Genomic DNA, 27,669 nt, shown 5'->3' on the forward strand with positions numbered 1-27,669 from the left:
TTTTTTTCAAAAATTCTCATATTAACATTCACGTCATCAGTTAAAGGGAATTTAATATTCATACGATTTAAGTGGAAAACCGCTACTTAATACTTACTTAAAACCGCTACCTATGGCTTGTTTGACATCGTTTTTGGTTTTCAGTTTTCAATTTTTTTTTAAAACAAAAAACCAAAAACAAGAAATAAGAAAAAGGTGTTTTCACTTTTTTGTCGTCAGTTTTCATAATTATCATGTTTTTAATAAGTTTGATTAATTTTTGATTCCTTATATGACATATATCTTATGGTTTTGAAAAACAAAAAACCAAAAAATAGAAAACTACAACAATGCCAAACGTGCCCTCAAGTAGCGGTTTCTTGTGTGATTAAAACAAAATTCGCTACTCCTGCTCTACCTTACCTACATACGAAGACAACCCCTATCCTATCCGTCAACGGTGTTGCGCCTCCCATATAGCCGCCGTGTCACAGTCCGGATGTTTTGACACCGGATCGTGCGGCGCGCTCTCGTCTATTGATGACAAGGACGCAAGCCTAGAGCGGAAAAGGTTCGTGAGCACACAACAACACGGACCAAGGGTATCTCAAGGAAGCACTCGTCAACCACAGGTGCGGAGTCGGGGCTTGTGACGGCCGATGCTTCAAAGCGAGCACAAGCAGAACCGACGAGATGAAGGCGTCTTTTGGAGGTTTTTTGGTTTGGTGGGGGATGCTTCAAGACAAGGTAAGCACACTATCTATAAAGGCTTAAACAACAACACAAGTCTTAAAGCAAAGGCAAAGGGGTAAAGAGCTATGATTCAATAACCAATCACTCCTTAAAGAGCTTTATATTGAATAAGTTGAGAATTACAAGTGAACGCTGAAATAACAGTAACACAATAATTCTCCCTAGAGTCTAGAAAGTAAAAAGAAAGGCTTAAAAGACAATACATAAGGGAAAATACAATGAAAAGGGAAGGGGATACATAGAGAAAGAGGCGGATTCTAGCATTCTCCCCCACTTAAGCTGTCGACGACCATGTCGACTTACAAACAAACTTACACTTAAAAGAAAAGAAATAGCAGCTTCACTCTTCGGTTGCAGGGGATATTCTCATCCTGGTTCTGATGTTGGCGCGGTTGTTGTTGTTGCGAATATAGTCTTCTGCATCTGGATGATATGGTTTTAGGCGACTAACATGGAAAACTGGGTGTATCCTCATCCACGTAGGCGGTTCAACCTTGTAAGCATTCCTCCCAATCCGTTTAGTGATGCGGATGGGGCCTTCATATTTTTTTATCAGTCGATGATCCCTTCCTCTAAGAAACTTGAGTTGTTCTGGCAATGCTTTCACCATCACCATGTCCCCTACACTGAATTCCAACGGCCTTCTGTTGTGGTCAACCCATTTCTTCATTCTCTTCGATGCTCGCTCTAGGTAAGCACGAGAAACTTTCATGTTTTGCTGCCATTCTCGCTTGAACTCTCGTGCTTCACGACTCCTCCTGTAATTCCCCATATTTTTAAATATATTATAAATGAAATTATATATTATTTATAATATTTATTTGTATTTTTCAGGAATTAATTTCAAAAGTTTCAATTTTTAATTTTGGGTCGAAAATTATTTTGGTACAAATTTTTATACATACCTTCATTCTATATTTATGTCCAAACAATCAAAGTCAATCTCACTTTACATACTTGATTGGCCCATTAATTTTATGAGGCTCAATCTTACAACTTGCCCTACACCACTCTCTCTCCTATAAATACCCCATACATCCCCAAATTTTTCCCCACACAAAAAGGTTAGTCTTATTTTCTCTCCTCTTTATTTTATTTTCTTATTTTCCTTTTATTTTTCTTTTTTCTCTTATTTTCCCTTTATTTTTCTTTTCTTCTTTTTTTTTCCTTCTTTTTCCTTTTTCTTTTCTTTTTTTTCTTCTTCTTTCCCTTTCCTCCTCCTTCACGTGAGGAAACCCTCACTCACCCCCCCTGCCGCCTATCCACCTCCGGCGCACCCCCCTTGCCGCCGCCGCCGGCGACCTTGCCGGCCCACCAGCCCAGCGACCCACTCGTGGCTGCTCCCTTCTCTCTTCCCTTTGATTTTCTTATTTTGCTTAAATTATTAATTTTGGTTTATGTTTTGATTTTGTAGTATAAAGATTATATTTTTAGTATCAAAATCACATTTTTGATAGCTTAAACCTATAATTTCAGATTTTAATTGTGTTATATATTTTCAGATTTTATAATTTATAAACCTAGGGTTTCAATTTATTTAAATTGGGATTTTAGGGTTCTTATGACTAATTAATTTGGGGCTTTTGTTCCTATTGCATTTCTAATGATTAATTAAGCATAAAAACATGTTTTTAATGAAGTTTTAAGGAGTTTTAATCTAAATTATATTGCTGGAAATTTGGTTAAGTATTAATTTATTGTTGTTGCTTGTTTTCTAGGAAGTGATTATTTCTTAGGAGACTTTTAAGTGATTAAAAGTGGCACAAAGGATTGTTTATACGAGGTACGTACATGTCTACTTCGTTGTAAGTAGTATCATGTTTAGGTACCAAAGAAAATAACTTAGTTTCATGATTAGAGAACACTTGGATGAAAATTGTTTGGTTATACATTGAATTAATTCATGTGCCTATGTTTATGAGACATGTTTTGGTGAATTGATTATGTTTATATGGAATTATGGATGCAAACATGTTGAATTATATTGGATTAATTGTTTGTATGGAATGTTGATACAAGCATATTTTTATTGGATCGGTTTGTTAACCACATTTGGATTATTAAAGGATTGAAATTGAATGGTTTAAGTGGAGTGAATTTATTAATTATTCCACAAGGTTGTTATTTATTTTATTACTCAATCATGAATTGTTAGTATGTTGAGTAAAGGTGGATTAAGCCGAAATGGCTAGGTGGGTTGACTATGTTCAACAATTTGGATAATTTGGAAGTTTAATGAAATTAAAGGTCAATTTGTGATGTGATCATCATTGTCCTAAATAAGATTAAAAGTGAATTGATGTATGATTGTTATGTATGGTCTTCTTGAATGAGTCGGTTATTAATTAAAATTGTAATCACGTAAAGTGAAACATGGATGAGCAATAAAACTCTGGAAAGCGTACACTTCTAGAGTATTGACAATCATGGGTTGGGGTACACGGTGGTAGCCCGTGGCTTTCTGAGGCTTGTTTGATCAACATGTCCTCTTTTCTTTTGGTACGTACATTTTTATTTTATAATGAAAGTTAGATGGGATCCTAGACTAACTTTGTGAGAATGGAGTCACGCCCATTATTCTTGCATCGCGCTAAAATTTTATTTTAAATGGTGTAGGGAATAGTTTCAAGCCTTAAAAATCCCACTAGCTTGAACCCCACTGTGATCATACACTAAAATACGGTGGCGTCCAAAAGGGAAGAAGATAGAGCAAAAGAGTCGCCAACAAGTTTTTAAGGAACTTGTAAACCGTTCACGAGGTGAAGGTTACACCCCTTAACGATCCAAGAGATCGTCAACTCCATAAGGTCATGAACCAAATAAGGGTTCGGGGATGATGGTACAAATCCAACCTAAAAGAGATTGAATCTGCCCTAATAATAGGCCTCTACTTTATTCTGCTCGTATTCATGTGCGCTTTCTAATTAACATGCAAGCAATAGGATTAACCCTAAACCTTTTTATCTATGTTGGTTGAATATAATGCACAAATAAACTATTATTGGCGATCACTTGAACTATAATCACAATTAACCCTAACAAGATTATTAAATATCTTATTAAGCATGATTACAAGTACTGTAGACACCCATTTGTGTCTCCCCAAAACCAAACCCAGTGATGAGTGCCTTTCACGTCGAATCATAATCGAATGAAACGAAAGTGTGGAAAGGTCTAGTGTTGCGAAAAGTTTTATTTTCTCTTCTCCCTGTTTTTGAAAACGTTATTTTAAGAAAACAGTCAATCCAGTTTGGTTGGTCCATAATATGGGTCCAATAATGGTGTAGTTGGATGGGGCTTGCAAAGACCTTTCCAACGATATATTATAAGCCCAATTCCGATGAATATTGAGGAATTTATGGCCAATTTACTAAACTGGGCCCGGTTTGAGTTTTAAGTACGGCCCAATGATCTAGGGGAGGGCCTAATATAATTTATCTTTCCTAATGTAATTAGGAATGGTTTTTGTCTTCTAGAACATTCTAGAAGGTTTTTATCATTCTTAATTTAATTAGGACTCTTCAGAGTTTTAATCAGATCAAATAGCATTTTCGATTGAAATTATATTATTTTATCTTCCAGTACGGTAAAATTATCAAATTTTCGAAAACGCGTTAAAATCCGGTTTGGCGTCCAAACCCAGGCCTTGGCGCCTGGAATCAGGATTAGCGCCAGAAGCCAGTATTGGCGCCTGGCGCTAGCCACAGATCCTGGCGCCAATGAGCCAGGGCTGGCGCCAAGGTGGATTTGTGGTCTTCAGACTCTGTTTTGATAAATTATCTTTTTTGGATGATTTTCTCTATAAATATCGTATCTAAAACTCCGTTTTAAACAACAACAACCAAGAATCATCTACTCTCTCAATCATTCACAATTCACCAACGATCACGATTTACAATATTTCTCATTCATCTCTCTTTTCTTAATTCTCTTTCAAAATTCCGCATTCACAAGATCTTGATACGCCTAGCCATATTCGAAGTTGCCTTCGCCCTAGACGTGAAAGAAAGAGGTACGAGGCATCCAAGTAAGTACTTTAATGGTTTAATTGATATTATGATGTAGAAATCATGCTTAGATTGTTATTTTGATTCCTAGTATCATGTCTAGGGTTATTTTTAATATCAAGTATGATTAAAAGTATGATGCTTCCTATTTTCTTCCTAATATTAATTCATGTTAGTATCATGTTAGGGCTAAAGATTTGATTTTTATTGCTTAGTGACATGCTAGGGTTTGTTATTAATCTTGTTAGTATCATGCCTAGGATCTTGCTATGCTTTAGCATGATTATAATTATAATTTATGATTATCATTATGATTGATACAATTATTGTTCATGATTATTATTTATTATGTTGCTTGATATGTATTATATTTATTATTTATTGCTTGATCACCTTTATTGCATGTTAAAGAGAATTGGTATTTGCAATCACGCTTAATAAGATAATTAATAGTCTTTTTAGGTTAATTGTGATTATAATTCAAGTGATCGCCAATAATAGATTTATTTGTGCATTAAATTCAACCAACATAGATTAAACAGGTTTAGGGTTAATCCTATTGATTGCATGTTAATTAGAAAGCGCACATGAATACGAGCAGAATAAAGTAGATGCCTATTATTAGGGCAGGTTCAATCTCTTTTAGGTTGGATTTGTACCATCATCCCCGAACCCTTATTTGGTTCATGACCTTATGGAGTTGACGATCTCTTGGATCGTTAAGGGGTGTAACCTTCACCTTGTGAACGGTTTACAAGTTCCTTAAAAACTTGTTGGCGACTCTTTTGCTCTATCTTCTTCCCTTTTGGACGCCACCGTACTTTAGTGTATGATCACAGTGGGGTTCAAGCTAGTGGGATTTTAAAGGCTTGAAATTATTCCCTACAAGTACCAATTCCCTTTAACATGCATAAAGGTGATCAAACAATAACAATAACATATCAAGCAACATAATAAATAATCAATATCATGAATAATAATTAATAATCATAATAATTGATGTGTCTATTTTATATATTATTTTACCCCCGTCCCTTGGTCATAATTAGTAGTGTTTTTGGCTCTTTAGAGCCACTTTTATTACTAATTGGTGTTTTCTAGTGTTTTCGTAGATTTGGTTGACTTTTGCAGGGATTTATGCTTTTGGAGTATTTTCCCGAGACATTTTGGAGCAATCACGAGCATTGGAGAAGCACGACCAGAGTTTATAGCCCAGGGTCGGTTAGAGCCATCGAACCGGTGACTAATGGCTCAGTATAGGTGATACCGGGGCATTTGGACCGAGTATTCAAGACCCAAAAAGGAAACCCAGATTGGCCTGAAGAATTGGAGCCCAATCGAAGTCCAAATAGTGGCCCAAATGAGCCTCCCGGCCAAAGAGGCTGGCGCCCGGAGGCACGCCCGGGCGGGAGAAGCTAAGGCTGGCGCCCGGTGACGCGCCCGGCCGGGCGCGAGATTAGTGTTAGAGACAAAAAGGCGCGCCCGATCGGGCGCGTGTATTTCTTAGTAGACGATTAGCGTCGTTTTAATTTGTTTTAGTTTAGGATTTTGTACGGAGTATAAATACTCCTCTGTAATACGATTTTAGCATCTCTTCTTCTTCTATTTTCACTTTTCTTTACTCTCTTAATTATTCTCTTAGATTTCTTTTCTCTTAAACCTTTGTTCTTAATTCTACTCTTAATTCCAGATTTATTTTGGTAACAATTTATCTTCCCTTAATCTTAGTTATTTATTTTATTCCTTTCATCATGATTTATTTTATTACTTTGATTAGTTTAGTTTTTAATATGTGTGAGTAGTTTAATTTCTAGGGTTTAAGGGGATCTAATAAATAATATGAAGGGGTAAATTGTTGTTGTTAATTATCAATGCTAGATTAATTTCCTATTGATTGATTTAATGCTCTGTGACTAGATTAGGCCTATCTTTTATGCATGAGTTTGACAAAATTGACTCAAAATTCGAGAGATAAGAATTAATATTTAGGTCTAATTTCAATAGGCAGATTAATTTATAAATGGTTAAGTCGAGAATCGAGAGATGAGATTTAATACCGGTAAATCAATTGTGTGATTGTAATACGTAGCGAAAGCCCTTTACAATCTGGTTAATTGATGCATTGATGATTGACTATTATTGATTATTGGTATTGCATGATAATTTCTTATTGGATTGTTTTAATGTATTACAATTGCGGCTTGTAAAAGTATAACAATATTAAATTGATGAATCGAGCAGATGTTAATTTGATATTAAAGGCTATTTTCAATAAGAACTTAGATCTAGTAAATTGCGAGAGCCTGTTAGATCTATGTTGATTAATAAATTGCGAGAGCCTGTTAATTATGTTATTTATGCAATGTCAATGATTGATTACTATGTTTTACCCTGGAGTATTATTTATTGGTGAACTTATGCCCTAGATCCTTTTATATTTTGTTTTCTCCCTATTCCTATTCTCTGTAGTTTAGTTTCTTATTCAAATATAAATATTGGTTACTTAAATAATTTAGATTATAATAATTAATTAGGAGTTAAAAGACTTGTTTCCCTGTGGAGATCGACCCTGCTTCCCTATCTACTTTAGCTAGAGGACTTAGGTAATTATTTTTTATTAGGGGATACGACTTTACTCTGTCAAAATTTAGAATTCAAGACTAGTGCTCACGCACTCAACTCTCATTTTTGTGGCGAGTAAAAGATGTACTCGATCGCTCTCCAACCACCCCTTTATGTGAACAATGCCCTCCCAACTCACACTCTCGTGTGTATAAAACAATGAACGCTCAATCCTACTAGTCAACTCGAAATATGCCAAATCATAACTTGCATTGATAAACAACACTTTCACATTCATACAATTCTATGCACAAAGGTCGGAAGGTCTTTAAAGCTTGTAATGTAAGGCTAGGGTAAAGGGTAGGATAAAAATTTGGGAATAAGTGAGAGAAAAGCTATGCTTAAAGGAGCCGTATCCTAATAAAACCCATGATCAAAATAAATAATGATCATACATCTCCAACAACATAACCAACTCAGACACCAACCAAATATACTCCAATCATAATAAATAATCCCAACACTTACATATCACTCATAAAATATAATAATGAAGAAATAGAGTGAATAAACAAACTTATTTTCCAAACTTGAATTTTTCATTGAGGCTCTTATTTATTTTCCTTTGATCAACCTCCAATTAGAACATTTGAACATTTTTTTTTTCTTTTGAAGTTCACTTATTTTTTTAACATTTGGTTTTCTTGAACTTCTCTTTATTTTTCTCATAATATCATGCTTTATTTTTTCAAGAAAATATAACTCTCATACTCATCAAAATTAAACATGAATAACAACAAAACAGTTTCTCAAAACCCACCCAAATTGTGCAAATAGTAAGCACACTACAAACTCCCTCACCTCACTCCCTCATAGCTCCCCCAAGCCAAGCTTGGTACTAGTAACCAATGGGGCAAAATAGGCTTGTAATGTGGCTAATAAACAACAAAAAGGTCAAGGCAACATGGGTAGCAAGAAGGGAACAAATGTATCTACAATCATCTGGAGGTTACCTAAAAGAACAAATGCCTTCGTCCTCCACAATGTGCATAATAATGAATCATATAAATATTACTAATAGTTGCAAACCAATACTCAAATTCATTGACATACCAGGAAATATGGAACTATCACACATTCCTTACCAAATCAACTAGTCAAGCACTATATTCACAAGTAGTTGGACAAAATTGACGCAAGTTAAGGTTTCAAGGGAATCAAACAGCATATCATGATCAACAAATCCACAATGCCTATCATCAAATACCAAGAATCAAAACAATTTTCTCAAGTAAGGGGCACAGGGAAGCATAATTTATAATTCATTGGAACGTATTTTTGAATTTTTTTATTTTTTAATTTTTTTGTATTTTTATATACAAAAGAAAGCAATAAAACTAACCTAGAAAGCAAGAAATCTAACCTAATAAAACACACCAAAAATAAAAGAAAAGAAAAAGAAAAATACCAAACCAAAATCTCCCCCAAGCCAAAATCAGACAATGTCCTCATTGGCTCGGAAACTAGCCTAGCATAGCTAGTCCTCATCATCCTCATCCATCGAGCCGAAACCCGCACCTCCACTGCCACCTGCACCACCTGCACCAGAAGAGCTACCGCCAAAATAATCAGCGTGAAAACTCCCCCCCGCCGGTCCCCCGAAAGGAATGTCCTGCCCGTACCCGAAGAAGGAAGAATAGTCGGTGTAAATACCACGGGCAGTGGGATCCCTATCGTATCTCTTGGGTGGAGGCTGAAACCAGTCAGGGTGAATAGCGTCGTCGGGAATGTTGCCCCGACGAGCATAATCATCGTACATAGGGTAGAGAGCTCTACCCTGGTTCCTCTCTAGGTACCCTAACCTCTGGTCTAAGGAGCCTACCATCCTCCTAAGGTCAGTATGTGAATGCTCGATACGTCCTAGGGCCTGACCTATACTCTGAAGATCCCAAACTGGGTTAGAGTCAACATGAGGGACGGAATAGGACATACGAGGTGGAGAGAAAGCCACCTCGGGCTGAGGCTGGGGTGGTGGAACTGGTGGTGCCTGCTCCCTAGCGTTGGCAACTAAAGCATCATAAGTGTAAGAAAGTTTCCCTGGGGAAAAGGCGGTCAAGTCAGGACTGGGTAGGGGAAAAATGGGCAAAGGGTGCTCGTTCCCAGTCCGAATACACCAAAAGGGTGTCTGCTCGCTATCCGGTCTAACCCACCCCACATCCTCAAAATACCTAGCAGTCATGTAGGTATCTGGTCCACAGTTGGTCAGCTGGTGGGGTCCGTCTACTACAAAACCGGCCTTTTTCACCGCTATTCGAGTGATAAGGCCACCTAAACGGATAGGGGACTTGGAAGTGGTGCTGGCTATGGCATGCCTACTCAAATGGTGAATGAACCTGCCTATGTTCAATTTCCCGAACCCGTATACATAGTGTCCTATGACAGCTAGTTCGTTGGTTTGAGCGTTATGAGGCTCGGCCCTACCTAAAAAACACAAACCCGCAAATCTTTGCCAGATTTTTGGGACAGGGTGGTGAATAGGTTTGGTATTAGCATGTTGGGGGTCGGGAGCAGGTAAACCAGTCAAAGCATAATATAAGTCACCCATTTTATAGTCTGCATGCCACTGGTGAGATAATTCAGAGTTTAATTCAAAAATTTTACAAAATTCAACAAAAGTTAAACTAATATTTCTATTATTCAACCTGAAAAATAAATTAGGCCCATTCCTACTACTAACAACATGAAAAGTGGACAGGAATTCACAGGTAAGTTCTCGGTATGTAGGATAGTGCATGTCAACAAATTTTCTCATGCCAATGTCATTCAAAAATCGTTTAACAAAATTGTACAAACCAAATGATTCTAAGGTAGGGCGGTGTAACCACCGAGAAGGAATTACCTCACGACCGACCAAATGCTCTAGCCGTTCCTTTTGTTCCCGGCTCACAATCCGGATCGTCGGCCAATACGGGAGTTGCAAGTCTGGGTCGTACTCCTCCCTCGAACTGGAGCTCCTACCAAAAATGGATCTAGCCCTCTTTGAAGCCATGTTGAAGAAATGGGTTGAAAATTTATTGAATTAAAACTGAAAATTTTTTATATGAGAGTGAAGAGGATGAAGAGAGGATCACAAATATGTAAAGAATTTTGAATTCGGGTTAGTAATGGAGGAGAAATCTTAGAGAGAAGGTAGAGAGAATTTGAGTTTTAGAGAGAGAAAGTAATGGAGGAAAGGAGAAATGGAGAAAGAAAGAAGAAAAGAAGGAAAAAGAAGACGCGAATACCCTCGCGCCCGGTCGGGCGGTGGGTCGCCCGGTCGGGCGATCTGGAAAATTCTGAAGTTGGCTCTCGCGCCTGGTCGGGCGCCATTCGCCCGATCGGGCGATCTTTAGGCCCAATAATTTCGCTCTTCCCGCGCCTAGTCGGGTGGGGCTTGCCCGATCGGGCGGACAATTAAGTCCGTAAACGTCAAGTTTCACGCCCGATCGGGTGCCACTCGCCCGGTCGGGCGAAATTTCTTATTTTTTTTCCTTGCTCTTGCGCCCGATCGGGCGAGCTTCGCCCGGTCGGGCCCGAGACTAAATCGGCGAAATTTACTTTTATTCTTATCTCCAAAATTTGGCTAACTATTTTCCTTCAAACCTGTACAAACACTCATAGAACTCATTAAATTCCCTCATCTCTCCTCTCATAAGAAAAAGAAAAAAAAAAACTAGACTAAAAAACATTAAAAATACGGGTTGCCTCCCGCAAAGCGCTGGTTTATCTAGGTCCCGCACGACCTTCTTACCAAGTAAAATTTCTAGGACCCTTGGCCTAACGCTTGATCGGGTGGTTTCTCACCCGGTCTAGCGATGTTTAGGCTGCGATGCGGCTTCCTGACATAACCTGTGGGACGCCAAGTCGCCTTATCTGGTGGATCCTCCTTGACTTGGACTGGAGGATCTTCAATGCTACGCACTAAAAACCCTTCTTCGATCGAATGTTGCTTCAAATTGTCATTACGTTCAACACTTGCAACTCGATCTGGTGGAACACTTACCGTAGGCTCGATTCGCACAACTTGCTCGATCGGTTCCACTTGTTCATCCTCGAAACCAAGACCAACATTGTAGAGTGCTCTTTCTATTGCATCGAATTCCTTCTGCCATTTTTCTATCTCATCTGAAAAGGATGCAACACAAGATACCGCCTCCAAGGGATCTTTTTCAAGAGCTTGGGGCTTGTTAGAATAATTTACAACCACATTAACGCTGAAACATTTCTCCTCAGTCATGGAGCTTTTAGGGGCATTCAGATTAAAAACAACTTTATCGTCCCCTACTGATAGTGTTAGCTTACCACTTCTTACATCTATGACTGCTCCTGCAGTGTTAAGGAATGGTCTACCTAAAATAATTGGGGTTTGCATATCCTCAGCCATGTCAAGAACAACAAAATCTACAGGTATATAAAATTTACCTACTCTAACGGGGACATCCTCTAAAACACCTAAGGGGTATTTGAAAGAACGGTCGGCCATTTGTAGAGTTATATTGGTAGCTTTTAATTTACCCATATTCAACTTAGAACACACAGATAATGGCATGACGCTAACACTAGCACCCAAATCACATAATGCATTATCAATCAAGAGATTGCCAATATGACAAGGGATAGAAAAACTACCCGGATCTTTTAATTTAGGTGGAGACTTATTTTGAAGTACGGCACTACACTCTGCAGTGAAAGCTACTGTCTCTACCTCATTAATAGACCTTTTTCTCGTCAATATTTCTTTCATAAATTTTGCATACGAGGGGATTTGTGTTATCAATTCAGTAAAGGGAACTTTTACCTTCAAATCTTTTACCACCTCCAGGAACTTACCAAACTGCTTATCCAAGTTTGTCTTCAATTGACGATTGGGGAAAGGAAGTTTGATAATTGGCTTTGGAGCATTCTTATTATTGTCTCATACTAATTTTAATAAACTAGGAGTTAGGTGAGATCTCATACTAACTACGGTCACGAAGTCGCGCCCGTGGTCGTTGGATGTTTATTGATGTTTCCGAAAGGAAGCATGCGGTTTTCTTTATTGATGTTCCAAATGGAGCATGGGTTGGACAACCTTGTCTATTGCTTAATCCAAAGAATTAAATAAAATGAGTTTGCTACTATTAACTAGTGAAGTCTTAATAAAATTGATAATTGAGTCGTGTGCTGAGTCTATAATTTAATGATGCATGTGAAAGAGTTATGTCTTCGATAAGTGCAATTACTAAATATATCAAGGATCACGATTATGGAGATAATTAGTTCATTCTATAGGGTCGTTAATGTTTGGTGCTAGATATGACAATTGATCTTTGGGCTAGCTTAATGGCCCAAAGCCTTAATAGAATGGATCCTACAAGGTCACACATAAGAGTATTGAGTTAAACAAGTTAGAGGCCCATTATTGGGCCTCATGAGTACATGACATACCCACATATTCTTAGGTGCACACTCATGCATCTATAAATAGGTGTAACAACAACACATTATGAACATTAGCTTTTGAGAAAGTGAACATTAGCTTTCTTCTCTATTTTTCTCCTTCGTTTTTTATTTTTTCTCTACTCTGTTTTTTCCCCTTTTATTTACACTTTTTTGATTGAATTTGTTTCTTACAACATGATAGTAGTTATTAAGTATGAATTTTTTTTGTGAATTTCGATTTTGTGCTTTAATTTCGATTGATTAAGGTTTATATGAATCTTTGAATTCACAAATTATACTCTGTTTTTTCTCCTTCCTTCTTTAATTCCTTTTTCCTCTGTTTTTTTTTTTTTCTATTTTTCTCGTTTTGTTTTGATTTAACGATTGAATCTGTTCCTTACAATATTGAATTGGTTGTTTATCTGATTTTTTGAATTCATATGAATTGATTTTTTAAGCTTTGATCAATTTCATATGTATTTCATCTGATTTTCTGTATTTTTTTTTATCAATGAACATAATCATGCAAAATATGAACATATGCATAGGTTCTTCAAATATGCGTAAAAAATATGAACATATGCTATTAAGAAAGAGAAAATATGCATAAACAGACATAATGAGAATATTTATGAACAATAAATATTTACTATGAATATTTATATTATGAACATATAAAATATTATTATGAATATAAGACATTTAATTATAAACATAAAAAATTGAAGAAATAAAAAATAAATATGATTATGAAACATATGCATCATAAGTATTCAAAACATGAACATATGCATTCAAAATATGAACATATGCATTCAAAATATGAACATATGCATTGGTTCATTTTTTAATGCGTATGTGAACATATACATAAGAAATATGAACATATGGATTTAGAAAGTGAATATATGCATTTCAGAAAAGTTTACAAAAGGATTCAGTATATGAACATAAGAATTCAAAATATGAACATATGCATTTCAAAATGTGAACATAAGGTATCCGTTTGATTTCACTAATATTTTTTTACAATTCCAATAAAAAATTTCGAACAATATTCAAACAAAATTAAGTGATAATCATATAAATTCAAACAAAATTAAGTGAAATTTACATAAAATTGCCTTTTTTTTAGGGAGGATCATTTTAATTTTGCATCTCTTCTCTAATGTTCATTGATGTTTTTGCAGTTTTTTAGTGAGATAAAATGAAATAGAGGAGAGAGAAAGTGAAAAAGAGGAGATAGAAAATCATAAAAGAAGAAGAGTTTTGAGTTTTGAAGTGACGTTACATTTATTGGGTGTGGGTGGATGTATTGGGTGTGGGTGGGTGTATTGCAGTTATCATGTTTTTAGTTTTATGGCTTTTCTTAATTGGATTGTGTGTAATTGAGCTTTTGGGCTGTGTTGTTACACCTATCTAAGGTGTACAATGTGTGGACCTTAGACTTTGCAATTTGCAGTTATATCTCCTAGATTTGTTTTTTTTTTTTTTTTTTTTTTTTTTTTTAACAAGGCCCATTATTTCGTTTCCAAATACTCCAGCATTGCAGGTCGATTCCATAATTGACCTTATTCATTATTTGTTTCTCTATCTATCTGTATTTTGATTTGGGTTAATAGGACCAATTGACAATTGCTTCAAACAAGGCGGATGAATTAGGAAGTACCATGTAGATAATCAATTTAATGCATTATTAGAAGTTTAGAACACTACTCCTTCTCTGCAAATTTTCTCTCTCCTCGTTTCTCTGCAACTTCTTCTGTTGGTGAATGGTGTTAGCGATTAGCGAAGCATGGTTAATGGAAAAGACAAGCTTTATTCTTTAAGGTTTGCATATATTCTCTCAATTTCCTTTTTTGGGTAGTCTTTAATTTTTCTATTGCACAATTATTTGAGGATTTTGTCCATTTATTTGGCATGTCTATGGATTTATAAATGCAAATTACTGTTTAGTTTCCTAATTAAATGTGAAATTGTGTAATTTTATAGCTCCATTGTTTCAGAAAACTAAATTATTCATGTATGTTTGTTGATTATCAACCATTTTATGTGATAATTTTTAAGGGACAAAAAGAGAGGGGAGTGGTGCTCTAGAGGTGTCTATTACATATTCGGGGTGTCAATTTATGTTCTCTTGGGTCTATAATGAAAATTGTAAGGTTTGCTAGTTGATAGTGATGTTGGGGACTCAAGAAGTAGGAGTGATATATTTGTGCTTAAATTTCTTATAAACTTGAATGAAAATGATGATATAGGTAATATCTTTATCTCAATTATCCCATTAATTTTGTTTATTTTGTGGACCTTGGTCATTATCCAAGTTAAAATTTACTCGTCAATGATCGAGTTTTGAAAGCTACATATTTCTCTAGAAACACTTTCTAGGATGTTAAAGTTAATCCAATGGCGAATTATAGTTGGTGCTCCATTGTTTCTACTAGAATTTTTGCTAGAAAAAGAATTACTTGGAGTGTGGGAGAGGGTTCACAGATTAAAATATGGGTCATGGGAGATGTTTTGGTAGCAACTTGGGAGATGGAATTTTGGAAGCTCTGGCAGAAAGATACGAAGAATAGAATATCTTCAAAAGTTCATAGTGGTTATAAGTCCAAGAAAGGAGAGCTATGAGTTTGAGTATAGCTCAGGGTTTGGCTTTATAATGGCTGACATTCTGATTATAGCTTCCAAATCTGATTAAGTCCTGTTTTTCTCATGTTAAACATAATGTCAGCACCCATTGCTAAGCTAGCTTGAGTCATAATGTTGTAGTGGAGGCTTTGGGTGGAAGAGATCCCCTCAGAATTTAACACTCTTGTATGCAACAATACTATATTCAAGAATGAAGATTAGAATCTCTTTTCCTGTTAAAAAAATAAATAAATAAAATCTAACAAAGTTGAATTTATTTTATTGAAGCTCAATTTCTCTGAATCCCCATACATTTAATCTGTCGTTAACTTGATCATTTCCATGGTTATTCATAGGCTCGCCATCAATTTTTTCTAATTGCAACATATGAAAACTTTACATTGTGTGTAAGATTGTTTATATTTTAAGTAGCTGATTAGTCTAATTATACTGTCCTTAAACCAACGACCTGTCATTAGGTTCCTGTAAATATTTCCAAGGGTGTGCCAGCTGTGTTTATTTGTTTTGTACATAATCAGTAACTGCTCATGTAAAACATTCTCCATTATTTTATGTTTACTCATGAATCACACTATAACATTATGCGGTTTCTGATGCATGGGTATCCTTGTGCTCTAAATGAGAAAAAGTTGCTCTCTTTATGGTATTCCCAATAAGACGAGGTGGATTCTGTAGCTTAGAGAATGTCAGCATGTTTGAAATCTAAGTGATATGGTGCCTGAAGTATGGATCTGCGACCTCATGAGAATTAGAAAATTTTGAACTTAAAGCCTCATTCGAAGTTACCACTGTAATAGGTGGAGGTGAAAACAGAAAGAAGCAGACTAATTGCAGCCTTTATGGCCTTTGGCAACAAGGGCAATGTGTACACTATTGCTGCAGTAGCTGCAGGTTTTGCCTGTGATCAGAGAAAGTAAGAAGTTATTTTCATCAGTCACTCTGCCCATCAGCACTTAGTTGCAAACTTGGTTGTAAGTAATATAAGATACATTCCAGTTTCTTTTCCACCTGTTCTTCCTCCTCCAGAGAGTTTTGAGAATGATAAGTCTCTCGCTCTGTCATTCTATAGTGACAAAAACACTGTTACAAGGAAACATAGGCGGGAGTGTCTTACAATCATGAAAAGGATCTATGGGGATGGCCCGAGCATGAAGGGTGATTTTGTTTTGATCTATTTTTTCACTTTGAAAGGATGGGGTATTGCTGAACTGTTTCATGTTCAGTGTGTTGTTGCGAATCCTTATGTCGTAAATTACACTGCTCCTACTTCATTTTAGAAGCAGTTCATGAACAGAAAGCCTTATGTCAGGGACTGCTCATGATGATGATGATGCTCATGAACAGAAAGCCTTATGTAGAAAGGTCCAGATCATTTGTTGTTAGAAATGGAAAACAGCCTCCACCTGGAATGTCCGATGGCTAGAGTGATAGCTTATTCAGATGGAATTCTCACTCCTCCTAGGCACATGGATAGTGGGTGTTACTTGCTTTGGAAACCTCGACGTTACGAGATGAATCCTACATTGATGCTGCATTCCGCTCCAGCCGCAACAATGAAGTCTTTATGTTCACTGGTTTGCATTACTTTGTTGTCAAGTATGATGCCCAGTCCTACCACAAAAAGAAGCGAATGAGAATCATGTCATCACCAAATCCCCACTCTTGCTCATTGATGGTTTTCAACTTTTCATAAACTTTATGGTTGTTTTGGATTTTGTGATAATGGAGTTGATGCTGCTTTTGGTTGTTACGGTACTAATGAAGCGTTTCTCTTTTCAACGACATGGGGTGCAAAGATAGAATATGACTTTAACAATGAGGGTCAGGTTCTTCAATTTACAGATATGCAATGGTTTTTTATGTCTCCAGAGGATATAAAGTTTTCTCAGGGATTCCAATTCTTCCTAATTTTTCACTTTTAGTACGACAAATTGTGAAATACATGAAAACTTGGGCATTGATTAAGGTGATAAGAACAGTATAAATCTCAATTGCAGACATTTATTAAGAGAATGTTCCGATTAGCATTTAATTATCTAACATTTATTAAATGGCTCTTCTTAGGAAGCAGCCGCCACCTTAGTATAATATACAGAGAGATGGATGGATACAAGAGACGGAAACTCACTTTGATGAAGCAGTCATGGAAGAGCAAGCGAAGAAGTTTCCCCGGAACAGTCGGATCAGTAGAAGCAGCTGATCTTACAGCATCCCGGACTACAAACTCGACATTCGGGCACGACAATGCATAAAATTCAAAGGAGAAGCCATGACTAGAACAAGTAAACACTCCTAAAACAAAGATTAGAACCAAATGTTGGTTTCTGAAGGTAATTAGCTTCAACAGGTACATTAATCATTTTGTATACCATTCCCAAGTCAATGTAGCATAAATTACAAACTCTTACTCTCTTTATATATATAATTTTTTATGTCAGAACTGTATGCAATGTAACATGCATCTTGTTTCATGTATTTATAGAAGGTGAGAAAGAAAGTTCAAAGGAAGCTTATTTATTGATTTAAAGTTGCATTTATTATGTTTTTGGAGTTGATAGGTAGGAAGCTTAAGAAAGAGGGCTGTAAATTTTAATGGAGACACTGACAATTTAGAGGGCTGATGAATAATACAGAGCTGGCACAAGGAATTAATGGTGGGTTTTCATACCAATGCTTTTGCAGGTTGTGTTAGTAGTGTGTTACTACTGTGATGTCCAACTACTCTAACCAAATTACTGGTATGTATACATGTTTATTATGATAGGTAGAAATTGCATGATTTTTTTGGGTTACTTGATGTTGAAAGTTCATGGTTTTTGTTTGGTTTAAGTATCTTGTGGATCTTAGGGTCTTATAGTCTTAAATCATCTAATCTTTACTAAAGAGATAGTTATACTATGGATTTGTTGAAAATTGTGCCGGAATAATATTGAATTATTGATTTACATTTATTATTTGTAGGATAGTGAGTATAATGATATAACTCCGTTTCTTTGAGCTATTTTTGTTTGGAATATTTAATCTGAAGAGAGAAACTTTAACCATAAGTATCCTTTAAAATTAAAATACGTGTGGGATATTCTTAGATTAGTTTTGACGTGTGATTCCAAATATTAACTTTTGCTGTTAATTTTGCTTCATATGTGTAATACTAATTGAAATTTATTGATGCTTTGATTGAAATTGAAAAACCCTAAAACCCTAAAACATAAACCCTAATTTGGGGAAAAAGATGAGAGGAAGTGAATGAGTTATTGATGCTTTGATATGTGCATTATAATTGGTTAAAAAAAAAAGTAGAGACCCAGGTAGTGTGATTAATTGGTTACAGTTGACATATTTTGACTCATATAATATAATAAGCTATAAAATTAAATGCTTGTTGTTACTTGTTTTTTCTTAAATAAATAAATGCTCTTTGTTAATTATATTTTTCATACTTTAAATTTAGAATAAATGCTGCTTGAAATGGTGAGGTGTTGTAGGCTTAAGCGAGTTAACAGATAACTAGATAAACATACCAACATAATATTTTTTTTTTGGCAAATTTGTTAGAAAAAACGCACCATTTTGCGAAAAAAAAATCCTTTTAAAAGCTTTTTGGTTAAAAAAAACCATCACGTTCATATTTTTTGCGAAATGAAACCCATATCCCTAATTATCCTCTAATTAACTTAATTAAACTCTAAATTTTTTCTTATTTGTTCTATAAGTAACCTCTAACCCACCAAATTATTAAATAACTAGATTTAATTAAAAAAAAAATAACACCATCCCTCATCTCCCCCCCTCCCTTTCCCCCCTCCCCTTCCTCCTCCCTTTCCTCTCCCATGGCAGCAACCCCCTAATTCACCGGACTTGTTACTCAGATCCCCCCACCTCTAAGAGGTGACCTCCTCCACCGTCGAACGATCCTCCCTTACCACCTCCGGCGACAACCTTTTCCTTTATTTTAAAAAACTAACCCTAAAAAATCGATTTGTGGGTTTTAAATTTTGTGCATCTTACTTGTATTTAATGCTTGTTTTGGCTTTAATTATGTATATATATGATGCTAAAGTGATTTAGAAGCAAATTGCAATTGGTTTGGACTTGATTTGAGCATGTTAAGTAGATAAGAACAAAAAAATTAAAGGGGTAGTGGTGGTTGCCAACAGGGATAAGGGGAAAGGGGAGGGTCAACCGACGGTGAAGGTGGGGGGATATGGGTGACGGGTTCGGTGAGTGAGGGGGTTGCTGTCATGGGAAGGGGAAAGGGAGGAAGAAGGGGAAGAGGTGGTTTGTTGGTGGTAAGGGTGGTAGTTTTTTTTTAAAAAAAAATAAATTAAATCTAATTAATAGGTAATTGAGTCATTTAAATGGGTTAGGAGTTAATTAGAAAAAATGAGAGAAAATTAAATTTTAATTAAGTTAATTAGAGGATAATTAGGGAGATGGGTTTCCTTTCGCAAAAAAAAATGAACGTGGTGGTTTTTTTTTAACCAAAAAGCTTTTAAAAGTTTTTTATGACAAATTTGTTTTTTTTTTTTATTTTTTATTTTTAGGAACTTACCAACCGTGTATGACTATGGGCCAACTATGGGCCGTTGGGCCGTTACAGTTAACTTAGTAGAGTATAACTTGAGGTTCAGCCGTTCAGGTTCAATGCGCAATAACTCATTGAGGCTCAGGTTCAAAGCATTATTATTTGTGGTTAACGTAAAAGTTGAAGCTGAGGTTGACTGACTTTGGGGTTTGAAAGAGCTGTGAATTTGCAGCTCTACCATTTTTTATAAGACTTGATGGAAGTCTTTTATGAGGACTTTAGACATTGATGCTTTGCAATTTGCAGCTGTTTTGTTTCTCATTGAGATTAGATAAATAAATAGTACCGAGTACAATTTTTCTAAACTTTGTGTATACACTAGGTATTGTTTGGTTGACAACGTAAAATGGGGGAATTGGAAATTAATGGGAATCGATAAAGAGGGTAGTTATTTGGTAAACACACACAAAAGTAAAAATGAAAAGAAAAAGAAGCAAAAATTCATGAGAATTTTAACATCACACAAAACATGGGAATTACCTAAGAATTATATTGAGGAATTGTCTTTCATGAAATACAATTTTTTTGAAGAAATTAATTCCCATATTGGTCAAAAACAATACTCTATTATTGCAAGTAGTTTGAAGATTAGTACTACTAAAAAAACAAACAGGAAGTCAATGGAGTATAGGGTCTTTGTCCCATTATTTATTGGGGTCCAGAAAAGCTGTGATGCATTTAAAAATCAATGTGGTCATAAGTTGTTCTTATTTACCAAAATTAATTATTTGAGATTAAATTGAAAGGAGGCGGTTGTTGGTGTTCCTGTTGAGGCTAAGGAAATGGAATTTGTCGGAGAAGTAGATTCTAAAGGTCACTTGATATTGTGGGAGGATCCAGTGGCATGGATTAAAAATAACCCTGCTTCTCGTTTAGCTTTGGTTACAAGCTTGAAGTTGAATTTAATGTTTAGGGAAGAGATAGGAGAATCCATTGGTGAGTTTACACACCTCATCCGCCTGGAATTCGGGGACTGTATATCCCTGAAACGTGTGCCTAACGCCATCACTAGGCTTCACAAATTGGAGCATTTGCTATTTGATAGTTGTTCTCGTTTAGAAGAATTGCCGGCAAATATAGGGAATTTGGTGAGCCTTACCCATCTCCAGCTTTCTCATTGCGAGGACATCAAGTTCCTTCCTAACAGCATTGTAAATCTATCCAAATTGACTTCTTTAACTCTCTCTCACTGTGATTCCCTTGTTGAATTGCCGGCAAATATAGGCCAATTGGCGAGTCTTACCCATCTTGAACTACGTTCTTGCTGGAAAATAAAGTCACTTCCCATGAGTGTTGCAAATCTACCCAAGTTGACTTGTTTATCTCTATCCTCTCTTTCTCTCTCTGAATTACCTTCTAATTTGGGAGACTTGAAAAAAAGCCTTACCCGTCTGGACCTTTCTTATTGCAACAACATCGAGTTCCTTCCTAATAACATTGCAAATCTATCCAATTTTACTTCTTTATATCTCTCTCACTGTGATTCCCTTGTTGAATCGCCTGCAAATATAAGCCAATTGGTGAGCCTTACCCAACTCGAGCTTCATTCTTGCAAAAACATAAAGTCACTTCCTATGAGCATTGCAAATCTATCCAATTTGACATCCTTATCTCTCATATACTGTGGTTCCCTCACCGAGCTGCCTTCAAATCTAGGACAAATGAAGAGCCTTTCTCATCTGGAGCTTTATTCTTGCCACAAAATCAAGTCCCTACCCGATAGCATCAAAGATTTATGCAGCTTGGATACTTTATCCATCATCAGGTGTGATTCCCTCACACAATTGCCTATTGATTTGAATGTGTTGCACCTCAAGCTTATAGGTTGTTGCCTCCACTCCCTTCCTACTGGCCTAATCAACCTTAAATACTTGGAAGTCGTTGCCTGTATCTGCTCTGATGCATCTTTTGAAAATTTGAAGGATCCATACAGCCTACAACACCTCTCCATTTCAACCTGCTTTAGGCATAGCAATAATATAATAAAAGTACCGGCCAGTTTGAGTCAATTCGTCAACCTTCAGGTTCTCTCTCTTCATGATGATATAAGGTTTGTTGAATTGCCGGCAAATTTGGATGGGTTGGCCCATTTATGTCTTTTCGATATTCAAGTATCCCGAATTCGTTGTCTTCCTTGGAGCATCACGAAGCTACTCAAACTCCGACATCTAATGTTGCCCAATTGTTTCAGACTCGAAACATTGCCATATGAATTGAATAATTCAGTCATCATTTCTGTTCCAAATAGGCATGTTCGCAAATCCTGGGAAGAGCTTAAAACAGAGATGCATATTCCTTTAGGTGGAGGTAAGTGTTTCCAATGCTTTTAATTTTACAGTTTTACTCCAAAATTGTTTGCTCTATCTAATACACTACTCCGTATTTTAATAATTGAGCCTATCTCATCTCTCTCCCTCTTTATGGCAGAAATAGAAAATAGTGCAGCTCAAAATCCCTCAATTTTATATTTTCCCGGTTACCTCGGGTTGAAGGAGTATCCTTCGCAGTGGATTATTAACAACAGAAATTTACTCAAGTTGGTACGATTTTTGGACTTGGAAAAAGTTGAGGAGTTAACAGATTCCTTAATGCAATTCAGTGAGCTCACCCACCTCTATCTTCAAATCACTGGTGATATTTGCCTCCCGGATAACTACTTTGTCACATTCACAAGGCTTACACATGTCTCTCTTAAGTTTCAGAGTCGCATTGATAAGCCCGTTTTTCAGAGCTTGAGCAAGCTATCCGATTTACAAACTCTACATCTGTGTTGGTTTAATAGTGAATTACCAGCAAATTTTAATATGCCTGTCAGCCTCAAACATCTCTCTTTATCACTTTGCAATATGAGGCCACTTTATGATAGCTTGGAAAAGCTAACTAACTTAAAGAGTCTGGATCTCAATTCCTGTTATTATTGCGAGTCATTGCCACCATGTATGTATATTCACAAACTCAGGCTTGTGGATTGCTCACTTGACTCACTTCCTATTGGCCTGCATCACCTGGAAATCTTATTTTTCGAAGATTATAAGGACCTGGGATGTATCTTTGAAAAATGTTGGAGTAAGTTAGTCAACCTGGAGACACTCTCCATTACATGTTCTAAAATGGAGTTTCTTCCTGAGGGTATAGCAAGACTCTGCAACTTGCAAAAATTACAACTCAAAGACTGTGTCAGCCTCAAAAAACTGCCATCAAATCTACATCAGTTGGTCAATTTGCATACTCTTGATATCAGCGTTACCGGAATCAAGACCCTGCCTTTTAGTTTCATAAAGCAATGCAAGCTGCAGCACTTAACCCTCCCCAAGTGTTTTAACATGCAAAGTTTGCCAGTGAAACTGAAAAAAGTGTCCATCATCGATGATACGGAGGAAGCATACTACAAGCACAAGGGTTATGATGCTTCCCTTTACCAAACCTCGGCAGATACCTTTGATGAAAGTGAAGAAACAGAACTAGGTGTTGTTCCTGGAGGTAATTAAGTGTTGCCAGTACTTCATATTTCGTAATTATGTTGCATTTTTTTTTTCATCATTGATGACACGGATGATGCATACTTCTCACATATGAACAACTCTCGTAACAAAATGTCAACAGAAAGCTGCAATGAAGACAATAATGTTGTGCCAACAGTAGAAATTCATGAAACTGTCCCTGATGAGCAGGCATCAGCAGATCCTTTCAACAGTAGAAGCACGGGCTATATTGAGCATATCACAACAGAACAAGGTGGTGTTTCACAGATTTATAAAGGTAAACCACTAAACCCTGCTCATAACAAGTGTGAAATCATCAGAAAGTGGTAAAGCCTGCTTAGGTTGAAAACTTAACCTTTTTTTTTTCCCCCTTTGTGCAAACAGATTCTTATTTTAATGTCAGTAAATATCCGATTGATGAGAACATACAGCATACTGCTTTATGTCAGTTAATGAAGGGGAAATTTAGGTTTTTGAGTTGTGTGATCCTAGTTATGTTAGAACTTTTATTTACTTGTCAAAAACAGCTTTATGAATTTCAAACTGTTAATAATACTGTACCATGTTATTTGTCTTCCTTGTATTATTACCATGCTGTCTAAGTTAACAGCTTAAGATTTTTTACAGAATATAATTCACTCAAGGAAATGCCAGGCAATATTAATGATGTGAATCAGAGGCTGAAATATCACTGTAGTATGCAGTCCCCTCCTAAAGGTCTAATGAAGGCTGAGCACTTACAAATGTCACTATGCAAATGCTCAAAAGAATTGCTTGCGAATTTGAAAGAGTCAATGAACCTACTGCACCTTGCCATTAAGGATTGCTCTCAGCATCATGTCAAAAAGTTACCCACAAATTTGAATGAGTTAGCCAATCTTAAGACACTTTCTATTCGGGGTACTCACATCGAGTCCCTTCCTAGCTTCGCAGGACTTTCCAGCCTTTTAAAATTATACATTGGAGGTGTCAGCACTTCTTCCCCAAGGCTTGAAAAGTTGCCTGCAGATTTGGATAATTTGGACAAATTATTGGCTATTGACATTCATGATACCAAAATCAAGTGTCTTCCTTGGAGGATCAAGAATCTTCAGAAGTTGCGATTTTTATTCTTGCCGCTGGATTTTAGACTCGAAACATTGCCATGTCAATTGTTTGAGTCTGTCATAATTACTGTAGAGTATATGCACATTCGAAAAACCTGGAAAGAACTCAAAACTGAGATGGGCCTATTATCATGTCGTGGTGTTGGAGGTAAGTGCTTACAACATTACTTATACCTACTGTTGTTTTATGTTGTCAACTACTATTCTCTTTTGAAAATCTGTTCTAAATTCAGCATAATAATTACTAATATGCAGTATGGTAACAAGGGAGGTTAAAATGCTCCCCTAGTCTGCAAATTTTGCATGTTTTGCTCTTGTTTCTCTAATTTATTAATTGTGCTTCTTATTCTTGGTCATCTCCTATTGTGAAAATGGCCGGTAATGAAGCTCAGAATTTTTCAACCATATCTTCTGCTGGTTATCTCCGATTGAAGGAGGATCCAAGGTTATGGATCATGAAAAACTATGATTTATGCGTGTCGGTGCAAAGCTTGGAGTTAGAATTGTCTGATGACGTGGTGGAGATAGGAGATTCCATTGAAGAGCTGCGGAAGCTCACCTATCTCTATATCTCTGGTAATAATTACCTCAACTTGAAGCATCTCCCTGACACGAGCACTACGCTAAGACACCTTTCTTTTCAAAATTGTAACATTGAATCCCTTTCTGATAGCCTTGGAAAGCTATCCAACTTGGAATCCTTATGCCTAGATTTGCAGAACACGAGCTTGCCAAAAAATCTGGATTTGTTGATCAACCTTAGACACCTCTCTTTGCAGTATGGCCAGGAACAATCTGCTTTTGATGGCTTGGAGAAGTTGTCCAACTTGAAAGCCTTGGATATCTTTCAATGTGATATTGAATCATTTCCAGAAAATTTGCATCTTAATAAACTGAAGCTTTCTAATTGCAACTTCAGTTTACTGCCTTTAAGCCTATGCCACCTGGAAATCTTGCATAGCAATGATAAATGCAATAATGGACCAAAATGTGCTGTATCCTCATTAAGTTTGAATCAACTAGTTTTCCTGGAGACACTCTTTATTACATGCTCCTCCATGGAAATTCTCCATGACATAGGAAGCCTTCAAAATTTGCAGGAATTGCAACTCAAAGACTGCTTGGGCCTGAAAGCATTGCCGGAAAATTTGGATAAATTGATCAGATTGCGCAGTCTAGATATTAGCGGTACAAAAATCGAGTCTCTTCCTGATAGCATCTCAAAGCTACTCAATTTGCAGCAGATAGTTCTTCCCAAGTGTTTCAAACAAGATTTATCTCATAAGTTTTCAGGAATAGGGTGCACTAAGGTTTCCATTGATGACACAGATGGAATTTCTTCAAAGGACATAAGCTCTGATGATGATGATTTTGAAGCGTTTGTGGAAAGCAACAATGATGATGGTTTTGAGGCCTTAGTGGAAAGCAACAATAAACCTGCAGAATCATACTCTAGTTTACATGTAGAAGAATCTTCTGTTGAGGATCGCGAACTTGCTCTGCAGGATATACAGATGGGTAACATGATAGCTGGGGAAAATCAACTAATGATTGCACCAAAAGGCTTGCACATATCTTCAAGTGACAAGGGAAGCTTTAGCAATGGTGGCAACACCCTTCCTGCTTCAGAGAGAGAGCAGAACAGTGATTTCCAAAGTCATAATGCCAAAGATAAGAGGAAAAAGAAAAAAATTCCTTTGGAAGCTATTCAAGAACTGATACCTAAAAGAATGACGTTGGTTGATGCTGCAATGACACTTGGTGGTATGTTTCAATTCTATTCAATATTGAATCATGAGGCAACTATTCTTGGCATGTTTGTTTAATTATAACTCTGCATCATTCAAAGCAGAATGTATGTGTTCTTATTAATTTGTTATGTGGGAGTTGTGAACTTATGATGGATTTCTTTGTTTAATTACACACCCTTCATTTTACAATTTAATTTTTAGTTTTGCTCAACTCAATTATCATATTTGATATCAATTGTAGTCTCGAGGTCTACAATGAAGCGCACACTGAAAGAGTACGATATAACATGGCCATCAAGCAGAACAGGGAAACAGCGTGATTCAAAGAAGAGGAAACAGAACACTGAAACACCTAGTGGAAGTAATCTCGCTGCAACACTGGAAACTTTTGAAGAGCCCTCAACGGCAACTGAAAGCCACATTGATATCCAGCAACATGAACAAGGGCATTTGAATCCTGCTCTTCATTCAACTAAAGGTAATTACGCTGCAACACTAGAAACTTTCGAAGAGCCCCTAATGGTGATTGAAAGCCATATGGATACCCAGCAACAAGCTCAAGGGCATTTGGAGGGCACTCTTCATTCAACTGAAAGTAATCGCGCTGCAACACTAGAAGAAACTTTCGATCCAATGGTAATTGAAAGCCATATGGATATCCAGCAACAAGTCCAAGGGCATTTGGAAGGCACTCTTCATTCAACTGAAAGTTCAGGCACTATTGTTGTAAAAGCCACTTACAAGGAGCTTTCAGTGAGAATTGTTTTCTCTTTGAGTTTACCTATTAATCAACTAATTGAAGAAATAGGCATGAAGTTCCAACTTGAGGTGAACAAATACAGATTGCTTTATCAAGACGAAGATAAAGAGTGGATGATGCTGACTAGTGTGGAAGATTTGAAGTACGCTTCAAATGTTGCTGAATCATTAGGAACAAAGTTTGTTAGATTGTCTGTTATTGACCATGTTGTTTAATACTGTAATACTATTGCTTTGTAGTTGACAAATTTTGACTCATGTTATTAATTGCTATTGTTTTTTTTTTTTTTTTTTTTTCCCTTAAAAAATAATAGATGTTGCTTGTTTTTATGAAATATTCGGGATACTCCATATTACCATTGTTATTGCAATAACATCAAGTACCTTCCTAATTAATACCATTGCAAATCTATCCAATTTGACTTCTTTATTTCTATCCTCTCGTTCTCCCTTTGCAATACCTTCTAATTTGGGAGCCTTGAAAAAAAGCCTTACCCGTCTGCACCTTTATTATTGCAATTGCAAGTACCTTCCTAATAGCATTGCAAATCTATCCAACTTGACATCCTTAAC

The 27,669-nt window shown here is 36.4% G+C and overlaps 1 protein-coding gene across 4 annotated transcripts; it reads left to right on the plus strand.

The window, feature by feature from the left end:
- Positions 1 to 14,113: 14,113 nt before the first annotated feature.
- Positions 14,114 to 27,383, plus strand: LOC145585997 (uncharacterized). Of its 4 annotated transcripts, none has more exons than XM_081642694.1 (9): positions 14,114 to 16,384; positions 16,483 to 17,379; positions 17,478 to 17,760; positions 17,972 to 22,305; positions 22,426 to 23,478; positions 23,602 to 23,757; positions 24,108 to 24,734; positions 24,974 to 26,350; positions 26,579 to 27,383. In XM_081642694.1, exons 4-9 carry the CDS (start codon positions 20,781 to 20,783, stop codon positions 27,310 to 27,312), a joined length of 5,472 nt encoding a protein of 1,823 aa, XP_081498820.1. In that variant the 5' UTR covers positions 14,114 to 16,384; positions 16,483 to 17,379; positions 17,478 to 17,760; positions 17,972 to 20,780; the 3' UTR covers positions 27,313 to 27,383. The 4 variants fall into 4 exon arrangements, with proteins under 4 accessions (XP_081498820.1, XP_081498819.1, XP_081498821.1 ...); XM_081642693.1 differs by having other exon boundaries at positions 14,114 to 14,591; positions 16,211 to 17,379; XM_081642695.1 differs by lacking the exon at positions 16,483 to 17,379 and having other exon boundaries at positions 14,114 to 14,591.
- The last annotated feature ends 286 nt before the right edge of the window (positions 27,384 to 27,669 follow it).

This window comes from Chenopodium album, chromosome 16 (assembly GCF_948465745.1).
Source record: "Chenopodium album chromosome 16, dcCheAlbu1.1, whole genome shotgun sequence".
NCBI classification, from domain to species: Eukaryota; Viridiplantae; Streptophyta; class Magnoliopsida; order Caryophyllales; family Amaranthaceae; genus Chenopodium; species Chenopodium album.